Source organism: Ammospiza caudacuta, chromosome 4, assembly GCF_027887145.1.
Source record: "Ammospiza caudacuta isolate bAmmCau1 chromosome 4, bAmmCau1.pri, whole genome shotgun sequence".
NCBI lineage: Eukaryota > Metazoa > Chordata > Aves > Passeriformes > Passerellidae > Ammospiza > Ammospiza caudacuta.
The window spans coordinates 74739801-74754208 of record NC_080596.1 but is presented as its reverse complement, the minus strand read 5'-3'; the positions used below and the strand labels follow the sequence as shown (position 1 = coordinate 74754208).

General features: G+C 39.5%; 1 protein-coding gene across 4 annotated transcripts in view; it reads right to left on the bottom strand.

The window, feature by feature from the left end:
- Positions 1 to 14408, bottom strand: part of CTNNA2 (catenin alpha 2) — a 483346-nt gene that overhangs the window by 116915 nt on the left and 352023 nt on the right. Inside the window, exons 8-9 of one of the 4 annotated variants that reach the window (XM_058803075.1) lie at positions 3300 to 3380; positions 1692 to 2206 (exon numbers count right to left, since the gene is read on the bottom strand). In XM_058803075.1, the coding sequence (XP_058659058.1) occupies positions 2129 to 2206; positions 3300 to 3380 (159 nt within the window). In that variant the 3' untranslated portion in view covers positions 1692 to 2128. Of the gene's footprint in view, positions 1 to 1691; positions 2207 to 3299; positions 3381 to 14408 lie in introns of those variants that run through there. The other 3 variants (XM_058803076.1, XM_058803074.1, XM_058803073.1) reach the window with 3 other exon arrangements.

The window sequence follows — 14408 nt, the reverse complement described above, 5'->3', positions numbered from 1 at the left end:
GTGGTCCTGGGGCTCCTCTCTAACCTTGTGTTTATTGGATATGTTTGCATGTCAGTTATGTTGCGCATCTCCCTATATGTTTTCCTATTTGCTAGCGGGGTTTCCCTCCTTTCTCCGCCCCTTGCCTTTAAAACCTCGCCTCTCCCCTTGCCCGAGGTCATTTTGCTGGTCGGTGCCCTCCCTCCGTTGGTAGCTGCCATCCTTCAATAAACCAACGTTAACCCCCAGCAAGTGGTCACTCCCTTTCCTCGTCTCGTCCAGCGCGTATAATCCAGTCCGCGATTCGGCCCAGCCCGAGGCCACGACGCCAAGGGGGGCTGATCTCAGATGCAGCGGAGGCGTCGGCCGTTTCCCCTCTAGCTAGCCGGACTTTGAGCCGCATACGCGTTCGCGCAGCCATGGGCTGGTGAGGTGTATCTGCTTCCAAGAACCCGCTCAGTCTGACTCAGCTTGATGTTCTTACTGGCAGTTTATAGTAAGACATATAATTAAATCTCTATAATAGTTTCCCAATTCCCAGGAGAGTTTAAATGATAAGTTTAAAAGATGTAATTCCATCAGAAAAAGAAATATTGAAGTGACTGTGAATTGTGAGGAGGAATTTTAGCACTGTGTGTTCCATCCACAATCATTACCCATGTCTGCATGTTATGCAGATAATGAAATCAAATCTCCCAGATAAAGACCTAAGTGACCTGGGGAGAAAATGAAAAATCAGTCTTAGATGGGTGAATACTGAAGATGTGCAAGGGAGCCTGACTACGAATTGGAAAAAAAAACCAAAAAACTATTTATCTATATTTGTATTTTTCATCATCAAAACACCTCTTGTAGGTTATTGTAGCCATGATATTTTCTGAAAAATCCTTTCCTTAGGATTTTTTCTCGTGAGAAGCTGAGAGGCCTCAGGAACAAAATGTAAACAATGGTTATCTGCTGCTGTGGAATGCAACAGATAGATCTGTGATTGGTCTCATGTGGTTGTTTCCAATTAATGGCCAATCACAGTCAGCTGGCTCGGACTCTCTGTGCAAGACACAAGCCTGTGTTATCATTCCTTCTTTTTCTATTCTTAGCCAGCCTTGTGATGAAATCTTTTGTTCTATTCTTTTAGTACAGTTTTAATATATCTCATAAAAAAATAAATCAAGCCTTCTGAAACATGGAGTCAGATCCTCGTCTCTTCCCTCATCCTAACCCTGTGAACATGGTCACATGTTATCTAGTTTTATGGGTTAACTTTAAACATCCAAAGTCTGAAAAGCAAGGTTTAAAAGGGATTAATTAAGACAAAAGGCACGATGATATTCAAAGTTGGTTGTCTCTGCAATGATTTTGCCCAGAATAGAAAGACTGAAACAGTGGGACACTGTAATCTCCACTGCAGCTCATGTCTTCTCAATCTTCAGGCCTCTCTCCTCAGCCATCAAACCAAGCCCTCAGTGACACCCTCACATCCTGGAATTTAGCAGGGAGTGCACAGGCAGGTCTGGGCAGCCACACTCAGGTACTCTGGTTATTATATTCATGTGATGAAGCAGAGCATTGATCATGATTCACAGTCAGGATGCACATTGTTGAAAGCAGGCTCTATCTTCCTCTATGTTTGTGCAAAAGCCAGCACAATTATGATTTAATCTTGATTAGTTTACTAGCAACTGCCACAATTTAATAAACATTATACCTACGTGATTAACTTCCATAAATATCAGAAACTGCACTAAAAGCTTCATCTCCAAGCAGGAAAATACAATATCTGTGCTTCACTTTACCCACATCCAGAATTCCAACCTCTCTGAGGCTGAACATTCCATGAGGGTGAATACACATGAGAAGCACACAGCTTATTAAGACAGGTGCCATTTTTATATCACGTTTCAGAGTAAATTTGGCTTTAGGGATGAGTAATTCAGGCAACTGCTGAGAGCCTCGCACAGAACTCACTCATGTGTTAGTCTGCTACTTCCTTGAAGCAGTGAGAACAGAGGTGGGAGGCAACACATGGTCCCAGCTCCACTGCAGAGCTGAGGATCCCACAAATTTGGAGGTCAGAACAGCAGAGATCTCTCTTCTGTCATTAGCTGAGCAGCAGATGTGATGCCAGGCTCTATATAGGAGACTCGGTGATTCATATTGTCTCCGGGTCCACTGCAATGGGTTTATTTGGGAAAATAAGCTCTGACAAGATGATCTTCAAACACGTCTGCTAAAGGTTAGGAAGGAAGAGCTGAAATGAGCTGAGTTTCAGCAGTGCAGAGCACTGATTTCAAAATTCCTACAGGGGCCACTCTCTCCAAAATTATCATGCTGCAAATAGGTACCTGAAGATACATTTAAATCTTCACTTGGTTTGGCAGTTTTCTGGATTTGGGATTATTTTCACAGAGGCCAGGTAGAATTTTCATCATCATCATTATTATTATTAAATTTTTACAAAAAAAAAGCAGAACTGGCATCATCTCAAAAGGAGAAAAAAGACCTAAGAAGAGGCAATCTGTCCTGGCTCAACTTGAAGGTGTAAAGAGAAACCTCTCCCTTTTGGTTGCCAATCTCCTTTCACTTCTTTTCCATCTCAAGCTCTTTGAATTAACCTTTCTTTCTTATCACAAAACACAATGATAAATGTAAGAGAAGAAAGCCAAAATGTATGGTTTAAACTAGGTTTTGCAGTTATTCATAAAATCATTGGATGGTTTGGGCTAGACGGGGCATTTAAAGGTCACCTGGGTTATTTCCCTGTGCCAGGGGCAGGGCCATCCTCAATGAGACCAGGCTGCTCAGACCCATCCAATCTGGCCTTGAGTGTTTACAGGGATGGGACATCACCTCTCTGGCAAAATTGTTATTTATTATGACTTTCTGTATATTCACAGGATCTTTATTTAATACAGAACCTTGGAAGTTCTCTTTGAATATATTTTACTCTTACAATTTTTCATATTCTGCTCATCTTTCCTGTTACTCTAGTGAGAGTATTCAAATAAAACACAAAAAAGCACATATGCCAGTGTTTTTATGACTGGGGTTTTGAGCTGCCAAGGCAGGGAAGGTCTGGACAATCTGCCTCCCCTCCCACATGGAAAGACCATTGGGGGTGGCACTTGGAATGCATTTCCTTCTCCCTTTTTTTTTGTCATGGGAAATGTTGCTACTTTCCTTCAAGTCATGTGCAATGTAGGGCCATATTTAAATGAGGACACCAATTCTTTACACCTCCTCATGTGGCGAAACCACTCTGAAGTTGGAAAGCAATGATTTCCTTGGAAAAATCAGGAAATATTATCAAAAGCAGGGCTCACCTGTCTCCGAAGGTCTCGTGTTTTCTTGGTCATCTTGTCAATGGCAATGTTGAGAGGGTCTCCCTTCTCCTTCCTTCCAGTCTGTTAAAAACACAAAATTTTAGAGTTAGAGAAAAATCCCCCAGGCAATATAAACTTAAAAAAAAATGATAAGGATTCATCAAAGGAAATTATTGCAGCTGTTTTGTTTGCTACCATCAAGTTGTTATTTCCAAAGAAATGTTTTTAACACGTTTATGTGCAGGAGGCACAGATGATTATTTTAGAACAATCCTAAAGTGATAAGAACAAAGATTAAGGTGACTCACCAGAGAGTTCAGAACTTTTCCACCAATAAATTATGTGCATATATTATAGCTAATACTCAAAAAAATCTGGCAAGACCTTTCACTATAAAATGAATATTAAGAGTTGCTAATCTCCATCCTGCCAAGCACTGGGAATGTTAAACATGATAATAAGCAGCAACACAGCTTGAGGACAGAAGGAAAATGGTCCCTACGCCTGTAACAGGAATCATATTGGCAGACATTAGGTTCAGTATAAAGAAGAATTCCACTTAAAACACTTTCCTGCAGGAACTCTCAAAGCAAAACTCCTCACCAAGATTAAAAAGGGGGAAAAAAGCCTTTTGTGTCTCATAAGCAATGGGGGAAAAATATGGCTTGCAGGTTCAATGGCACAAAAAGCATTAAGTGACTTTGTTAGCTGTATTACCTTTCTCTTAAGAGAAAACTACTTCTCTAAAGATTTGTCACATCTTTTGCACATTGAACTCAATTTGAAAGCTTTTCATCAAGAATCAAAATGATCTTCCATTCTTTCTGGCACTACTCTTTTCCTTCCCGAGGCTGTTTTCAAATGCTTCTATTTAGAATTGTTCCTTGCATATGATTAAGGGCGATTTTCTCCCTCCAGCTGAGCCTAATAGCACACGTTTCTGGGAGCTATTGAGAAGTCACTTTTGGGGTGGGATGGGGATTAAAGACAACCTTTCAATGATACCCTCTCACATGTACAGCACAGTTATCAGCCCTACATTGGCAAGGGGCCTCTGTTCCAGTCTTTGCTTTAGGCATTCAATCCAGGGAACGCCTGCTTTCTGTTACTGCCTGTAATTCTAATTATGACACGAGGCCAAAGCTTTTATGATCATTTAAAAATCTGTAAAAACCATCCCCTTCCTTTTATTTAGAAATTCAAACATAACAATATCAAGTGCCACCAGAATTTAATACAAAACATAAATTTACCTCTTAGCTTTCTAAAAAGGATCCATTACAAACTCTGGAATTAATCACACAAATTGACACCAGAAAACAGGGAGAGAAAGCATTTGCTATCACATCTGTGTCACCCACTGATATTTTTATCTCACTTTTCTTGTGTTCATCCTTTGACTGAGTTCTTCTGGTCCCCAGCTGAAGAACCTCATCTCTTTAGCCTGAGCAATGCCAGCACAGGCTTTTGGCTTTAGATGTCCCAAACTCAGTCCCTGGTATTTTGTTCAAGACAGCAGGTGTCATATGTGCACACAATTGAGCCTGTTTTTCAAGCTGAAGTTTCACAATAAAGCTGAGGCAGAAAAGTTTGGTTCAGGAAGCCTCTCCTGATGCTGGAATGGGCCAGCAGGGACTGCCAGATGAGCCAGCCTCAGCCAGGGTCTGGTTTGTGAGACTACAGAGTTACAGTCTAAGAAAACTTAGAAAAAAAAGAAAATTACTCCAGCTGTGTGCTGTGCAGTGCTGAACCAAGTTTCCTTGGTGACATTCATGTTCTGGGATGCTCTATTTTCCCAGTCAAATAATTCAATTTATCCAATATTCGTTAAATTATTCTCTTCCTTCTCATTGTTTAAGCTTTAATGGACCGGCTTAGAAAGATCCATAACCACAGAAGACGTGTTAAGATTTGTTTATTTTTTTTTTTTTAGGGCAAAGATGTGCCTGTGTTTGGCACTTTTTCTTACCTTATTTTAAATAAAATCAGGGAATAATTTGGTAAACAGGCCAAAATTCCTGTAGATTAGCCCAATAAGAACTAACACCAAGACACTTAAGTCTACACAGGGATGGTATTTTAAAACAAGTGGTTCACAATTCCCCTTCACTGACCTCATGCAGGGCACATATATTTTGTATTCACCACCAACATGGTGAGGTCAAGGAATTAATGCTTGGCACCCACTTAGGGGGTCAGAAAGTTGTCCTTGAGCAGGAACTTGGGAATCCTTCCAGGGTAGTCAGCTATGGGATACAGCGACACTAAATAAATTAAGCGTTTGATAAACTGCACCATTTAGAGGAAAAGACTCCTGGGTATTGGAAAAAAAAAGGAGAAATTTTGAGATGGACCTCAAAGCTGGTAATTTCATTCCTAATCTGGGTGTTTTGTATGTCTCATAGGTGGGAATGAGAGCAAGCCCATGGCAGCCTAAATCCAGCACCCCTCCTAAAGCTCCCTTCAAATTTATCTGATAACTTTTCATCTCCAGTTTTAAATAAAGAGTGTTTATATAAACAGTGGCCCTTAAGGTCCATCCTATTGTGAAACACAAAACAACTGGGAACCCTTCTGTGACCCTTAGGCCACACAACACAAACTGTCCACATCCATCTGGCCAGTCCCTTGTCCCTGCAAAGCAGAGCAAAGCTTGTTCCACATTTCTGTGTGCAAATGCCCAAATTGTGCCTCAATGCTGCCTGAGATGCTAAATGGGATGTGCTGGAAAACTAAACCAAAACAAGAGATCCAGCTGAGCTCTCTCAACGGCAGTATTTTATAAACTCACACAAATATGGCTGAAATCTCCCATTCTGTACCATTTTTACTTATGCAGGGATTTTAACTGACCTTCACCTGTTACTTATAAAATGGCCTTTTAGTCTGTATACAAACTCCCTTCTTCAGCATATGATTTCAAAGAAATTTGTTTAGTAAATCACATTACTGAAAAATAACTAGCATGGCATGTGATGCTACATAGCTTCAGGCAGGTCTGTCAAACACCATCTGCTCTGTGCTGAAAATATAAATTTATTAAAGTTTATTTATTTAAGTCCTTAAATACTCTTATTTTATTGTTGCTCTGTGATAAATTTTTGGCCTTCATTCCTAGAAGGGATAGAAAGGAATTTATTGGTTTCCTGAAAAAATGAAAAAGCTTGATATTGAGCCATTTGCCATTTCTCTGTTAATCTTTCTCTGCAAAGAGAAGAAAGATACTTTGGGATGAAAAGGAAGTAAAAATTGCTGCTGGCATTGGGTTAAAAGGAGAAGGAGGAGAAATACACAGAATTACTTGAATGCCAAAATATCTGTATTCAAGTTCCTATGGACAGAATTACATCTATGCATGGTGTAATGAGGAGAACTTTGCAACAGGAGAATGTATTAATCAAGTCCTTGATTTCTTGTGACCATGAACAGCATTTACATACTCGAGATATTTTCAAACAATTTTCTCAGTCTGAGTTGCTTCCATTCCAATTTCCTTAGAGCTTTTCCCTGCCCATCTGATTTATTTTCAGTTCAGGATGAGCCAATTCCCACAGGCTCTGACCAGGGGCTGTGCTGGCTGTAGATTGCCCCAGATGAGGAGAGGATCTTCCACTGCATTTCTACCCCGAGGCTGCAGGCCCCTCAATGTCAGATCCAGCTCCCTGAATATAATATTCAAGAGTTTTTAAGCCTGATTTGCCACCTGGCATGAGAAGTTGTGTAGTTTCTCAACACAAACATGTCTGGTAGTGGAAGAATTTAAGGTACTGACTGTTCTGCTACTCCAGAAAATGCCTATAGTCTCAACCAGTGCCAACAGTATTACCTGAACAACAAAGAAAGAACACAGAAATTTATATCAAACAAGAGCAAAATGCACTTAAGGACAGTGAGAAATTTCGGTATCTACTGAATGCTAGAAAAATCCCTGCTAAGGTACAGCACTGGTTTTCCTTTTTACAAAGACCTTTCCCTCTCCTTCCATTTTTCCTTTTTACACTTTAACCTGTTAGAATAAAGTATTAAACTCCCAAAATACGTATCACAACTATTAAGGACATTTACATCCCACAATTTTCTCATTACAGAACTCTTTTTATCAGCATGAGGTACTTAACAGGACATTTTTCTAACCCTAGAGAATTCACAGAACCAAGACAAGGACAGTCAGGCCAATCAGCCCAGGGACTCCTCAGTGCATTTTAGATGAGATATGCTCAGCCTTGGAAGAAGGTCCTCCAGACTGGAACTGTGTTGTTGGTTTTTCATAATTCCAGATATACCACTAATGAGGAAATCACAGAGCTCAAATTTCAGTGGATGAAATAGGTGAAATTCCTACTACCAAAATTACTATGATAAGGACAGATGTTATTGTAATGAATATCTTTGCATTGAAAAGTTAGGATCACCTAGAGACGTTGGAGAAGCAAAGCCAATCCTTTGAGCATGTTATTTGCAAAAAAATCCCAGGTGAACAAGGCTGACAATGGTAAACTATAAAAGAAGGGAATGCAATGCCAAGAAATACACAAAAAGTGGAGCAACTGCAGGCTACAAAAAAATATCACAGACAAAACTCCAAAGTGTATCACAACTAAAGGAGTGATTGCTAGAGAACATTATTTTCCTTTAAAGTTTGCAATTTAGAAGCTCAGGGTTTCAATTAAACAGCAACAATATTAACAGCAATACATCTATGTAAGATGTTTTGGAACCACCATTTTCAGACATTCCTCTTTTTTCTCTGCTGCTTCAGATGTAAGCCAAAATATCTGGGAGAGTCAATCTCCTCAAACATCAAGAGTGTTGCATGTCCAACCTATTGTTTCAAGTAATTTGGCCTCCAGGAGACAGCTGGAAAGATTATCTATTGATCCAAAAGCTACCAAACACTGATCTATTTTTATATTTTCATCATCCCCTAGGTAGAGGGCTCCATTATTTACAGGTTATTCAGAACTTCAATATCACAATGTTTTATTAAGGTGTAAATTGCTGCTCAAAAAGATATCTGTCCTAATATTTTATTTTAAATGTTGAACATCACTCCTTTAAAACTATGCCAATGTTCAGCAGCCCTTTTAAAAGTGATGAAGAGAAGCTTAGTACCAAAAGGAAAAATATTTTGAACAACAGGCTGCTGCATCAGCGCTTTTAAGCAGAAATCTAGGTTTAAACATACCAATACATAGTCCTCTTCTGATAAAAGACAATTTATTTTGGGTCAGGAAAAGGCTAAACAATATATTCCAGGAGTAGTAGAGACTAAATTTCACTGTAAGTTAAAAATTCTAGAAACTTTCTAAGGAGATGGGTCAGGAAAACAAGTTTACAAAATCTGTGTGGTTCCTCTAGAGATGAGCTGAAGAAGACTTCTTAAAATAGTAAGTTTAAGGAAAGATTGAGTGTTAAGAAGTCTCTTGGGAATGTGGTATGAACATGAATTACTTACTGTTGTACTCAGTTCAGTGATTTTATATTTTTATTTGTATAAATTATTTTGGTTTTAGAATTTCTTCTAAGGAAGTGCATTGGGGGTTCTGCAGTCACCCATTTTCCAGCTTCAATTTTGCTATGGAAACCCCTCCTGTGGAACTGAAAGTTGTGCATTCCCATGTCCTCTTAATAATTCATTTATCTCATCAGGAGTAAGAGAAAGAAAGGTAATTTTGTACAGAAAAGGCTGCATAGTAATGTCTTTAGAACTTTGTTTAGGTGGTAGCAAAGGAGAAAGGCTGAGTTACCATAGAGAAAGGAAAATACAGAAATCATGGAATCACAGTATGGTTTGGGTGGGAAGGAACATTAAAACTGATCCAGTTCCACCCCCTGCCACGGGCAGGGGCACCCTCAACTAGCCGAGGTTGTTCCAGGCCCCATCCTGTTGTCATCTCATTGCAGGGGTTCCATGCTGTTGTCTCCTATCACAAAAGTTCCATACCTTCTTGGTGTTTTCTCATGGACATCTCCTCACAGCACTGACTCATTCTCCTGCACAAAGCAGCCAACAGACTCCACATTCCCTCTCACCCAGCCACCTCACTCTTTCATAGCATCTTTGTCTCACTGGTTACAGCTGTGGCCTGTTAAAGTCAGGCCCATTCCTAATCTTTGATAATTGGCCCAGCTGCAACTCCTTAAGGGTGAGATACTTTCTGCACTATCTTTATTTTCTTATATTCTATCCCTCTACACCATCCAGCCTGGCCTTGGGCACCTCCAGGGATCCAGGGGCAGCCACAGCTTCTGAACAATTTCATCCCAATACCTGATCTAAACCTCCTCTCTATCAGTGTGAGGCCATTTTCCCTTGTCCTATCTCTCCACTACTTGTAAATATTCTCTCTCCCTGTTGCCAGCAGGATCCCTCCAGGCACTGGAAGGCCACAGTGAGGTCACCCCAAACCTTTCTCTTCTCCAGGGCGAACAATCCCAAATCTCTTGGCCTTTCCCTCCCTCTGATCACCCTGGTGCCTCCTCTGGCCTTGCTCCAGCATCTCCCTCCGGCGCTGGGGCAGCTCTGCAGGTGGGGTCTCACAGAATCCCCCCTTTCCTGCTGCCCACCCTGCTGTGGATGCAGAGAAATCCCATCATGGCCACTGAATTACAGCCCCTTCCTTGCACAGAAATGCTCAGTTCTAAAATGCCACTCACTAAATAAGCTGCTCATAAATGTATGATACAGACTATAAGTTCTCTTTAAATAAAACAATTGCTCTCAGCAGTGTTTAATTACCTTGTGACCAGTGAATTTATCTGGTTCCAGGGGAGTGTGAATAATTACAGCTATGCAGAAAGCTGGGGAAGCCACATCCTTGCAATCTCAGATAGTAAATAAAGTCAATAAAAATAAAATGAACCATGGGCTGGACACAGTATCAGTGCCTGAGGTGTGCAAATCTTATCCTTGGCCTGCATCCAAGCAAGTTTTATCTAGGTCTGTTCATAATTAAAACTAAGTATGTAATAAAATAAAGAAATAATAAAAACTGTACCCATTAATGGTTGAAGAAGATTCTCTTGTTATATTTTATGTATGTTTTTTTATGCAGGCCACATCACCACAATATCTGAATGCCTTCAAGTGGTGAATTAGTGAACTATGGTTTAATACCAGCCATGTGCAGTTTATTCTTTTAACCTCCCCAAAGTGGGAAAACTTGTGTGTAGGGGAGTATTTTACTTTGGTCTGTGTCATTATTTATCTTGTTTTGCATGATTCACTTCTGTAGCTACTCCTTGTCTTTTGGCAATAACCAAAGATTTCCAAAAACATCATCAATGGCAGTAGTTGGATTTGAAATTCCAGTTAGGATTAGGGCTTGATCATCCTGGTTCCCAGGTGGCAGCTGCTACTATTGACTGATATTTACTCATAATCATGTACTGCCATCTAAACTTAAAAAAAAAAAAAAAAAAAAAAAAAAACAACTGGCTGAAGAATTTACATTTAAAATTATTAGAGGCTGCATAAAACAAAAAAGAGAACTTTTTCACTCTTGAGAATGAAGGCAGCAACATTTTTGGTTTGGTGATTTTTTTTTTTCAGCTGTAGAGGATACACTGAATAGTTTTGTATTTCTGTGCATTTTTGAACAAGGGTTTCCAACATCACTGTGGTGAGGACATATTCCTGCTTTTCTAGCTGGAATTCATTCTATTCCTTCTTTCTAGCCAATACTGGATTTTATAATATTCTGAGGCACTGAAAATTCAGAAAAGGCATCTGGTGAGACCTTCCTAAGTGACAAACCTTGTGTAACTTCCAAATCTCATTGATTTTTATCTCATAAAATACATGCATTGTTTGGAGGGTTTTTTGACAGGGGGTGAAAGCCATGCAGCAATAAGAAATTCTTCCCCCTGGCAAGAATATCCTGCCATCATTAAGAGGTGTGCCATTTAATTAAATTCAGATTATAATGTAGCACTCTGTCATTCCAGAAAGCAGTGATAGTGCTCAGGGTAGGACCATCCCATTTAATTTTACCATTCTGAAATACTGAATCAAATCCAGTTATTTTAGCTCCTTCTACGTTCAAGATATAGTGAGAGGCAATTTTAGAGCACCCATCTGTCTTGCATATTTATTTTAATACAGAGTACTTATCATCACAGGGGATTGCATCTCTCCATTGACAGTGGAGGGGAGCTTGAAGCACTTGATGATTAATTCTTAGAAGAATACTGAGTTACATGAGATAAACTGCTGTTTTATAGCTGCAATGAGTGTCCAGCCCTCCTAAAGATCAGGCTGGAGATTTTATCTTGGATAAACGTGTGACTTGCATGATTTTCTTCCAGAGAATTAAAAAAATATAGCATTATAAAGGTGTGTTTTTAAAAATTCTGCACAATACATTCTTGTCCTCCAAGGATGCGATATTTAAATAAAAATCACCCTTTTGCCACTGTGTGAAAGAAAATAATTTCATAATTTAGTTTCAACATTGAATCTTAACACTTTCAGGTCCTTTCCAAGCTGGCAGCCTGTCCCAAGTGAGACAATACTGATCCTCAGGGATCAATACTGGGCTCAATAGTGTTTAATATTTTCAAATAGGCCAAAGAGAAGTGGGTGGGATGAAAAGGTCCAGAAAGGGCCCAGGATGATCTGGGAATGCCATGAGAGGAAAGGCTGAGGGAAGTGGGTCACAGAAACATCTCAACTTAATGAAGAAAACCAAAAAACCCCTCCAGTTATATCTGTATTTCTCTCATCAGGTAACAGACAGATGGTGACATCACCCTAATTTGGAGCTGAGGTTTGCTGATAAGGGGGGAACAAGGGAATGCAGCTGCAGGAGCCAAGACTGATGCCCTGAGAGCGGATTTCTGATACGTCCTGTCACTGCCATATTTTCTGAGAAACCCCTTTGCCAGGATTTCTTCTCCTGAGAAGATGAGAAGCCTCAGCTTCTCCATGTTTTGCTGCTCTGGAATGTGGCCTGGAGATTGTCTATCCAAACATGTGAATTGTTTTTAATTAATGACCAATCACCATCAGCTGTGTCAGACTCTGAGTGGTCAGTCACGAGTTTTTATTATTTATTCTTGCCCAGCCTTCTGATGTATCCTTTCACTTTCTTTAGTATAGTTTCAGTATAGCAGGAATGGAATGGAATGGAATGGAATGGAATGGAATGGAATAGAATAGAATAGAATAGAATAGAATAGAATAGAATAGAATAGAATAGAATAGAATAGAATAGAATAATAAATCAGCCTTCTGAGAACATGGAGTCAGATTCTCATCTCTCACCTCATCCTGGGTACCCTCACAACACCACAGTCCTGGAAAAACCTCTGGCAGTGTGTGTGTAATGGGATTTCTGTCCCTGGGAATGAATGCAGGAGTGTTGGCATGCAAGTCAGCTTCTCATCCTCCTTTCTGTCCCTCTGTCCTTGGGAGCTGATGTCTGTGAAGCTTCCCCTCACTCTTTCCCATTTCAGGGGTGATTTTATAGCAATATGTGCTAGAATTTTATTAGGGCAGAATATTTCTTGCACTTAAAGAACATCTTTTCCTTTGCAATGCCTACTCAAAGAGGAAAACATCAGGGTTTTCATAGAAGAAACTGCACATTTCTATTCAGAAGATGCTGGTACAGAAAATTGATGCTGTTACGCTTAAATGCTTACAAAAAATAGAATTTTTGAAGAAAGAAATGTGAATGATGTAAACTGTTATAAAAACATCAGCCTCACTGAAGCCACACTAATTTACACCAGCTGAGAATCTCCCCACTCATCATTTAAGCAAAATCTTGCAGATGTTTCCATTTAGAAGGTCAGAAATGTTTACTCTAGAATTCAAAATTATTCTAATTTCTTCACAGACTTCTACTTGCAAAGGGTCCACTACAAACTCCTCATTTAACCACCAACTGCTTTGCAGCTGTAAATTGCAATCTGCTTTTAAATTGCTCCTGGATGCCTCCTCTTAATCTAAAATAATGAGAAAAAGGAGATAGTACACAATTTTTTCTTTCCATTCAGATATCAAAGCCCTTAGTGAAAGACTATGCAAATAAAAAATGTCAAAATTTACCTACTTAAACACAGGCTTTTGAGAAAAGTCTGTTCTATTATTTTAAGCATAATAATGTTCCTGAGTCATATACAGTTATTAACAAAACCTTGTGTCATGCATTTTGTTAAAATTCTGTCAGTGAAGAAGTTGATGCAATACAGGCAACTAAAAAAGAGGAGGGGTAGAGAAGTAGAGAACGTCTTACAACATGTGATGAACAATAATTCATGCATCTAAACTCTGAAATATATTGACTAAATCTTTGGTATGTCACAGATTAGTGGAAATACTTGTCAGAGCTCTTAGAGGAAGTGATCTCCATGTCTGGTATTTCTGTCAGTTTTATGTTTTATTCTCTTTTAAACAGCACCTGTAGCTCTTCTCTCCCTGGCTGGTTTTACACTAAAGGGTGCATTAGGAGTCACAGGAATTAAATGCAGAATTTCCTGAGATGCCTCAGCATTCCTTGAAATCATCCTTTCAGTATTTTCCAGCTCTCTCTTGGAGGAACAGTAGACTCACATAACACAGTTTGATTAAAAACAAAGGATTTTTTGTTTGTTTAGGTATTTAAGAAAAAGGCTCCATTTGGTAACAACATTGTCTGCAATCTTGGCTTCCATAGCATGGACCTTTATGCATTATTTTTTAGCAAAGAAGCTTTTTAACCAAATCAGCACCTCTGACAAATGAAGTGACCACTGGAGGTTCATCAAAGCGTTCACATTTACAGGTATAAAATGAATTTTTCTCATGAAAATATTAAAGCTCCAACTCTGCTTTTCTATTTAGGCGCAGAATTACTGTTCAGGGCACAAAGACAAGTTTTACACAGAATTCAACCCCCCCAAATGTCTCCTGTCTGTGCCCTGGAAACACAGAACTCTTTTGGCTGCACTTCCAGTGCTTTGATTAACAAATATCACTGAAAAATAGGATTTCAACCGGTTGGCTGCATCTGTCACTATGCAACAGACCTCTGGATGAGATGTGTATTGACTATTACATCTGCATTTCTTTCCTTTTAATTGCATTGTGCTTATATTCCTTGGGTGATCCATGAGGAAACAAGT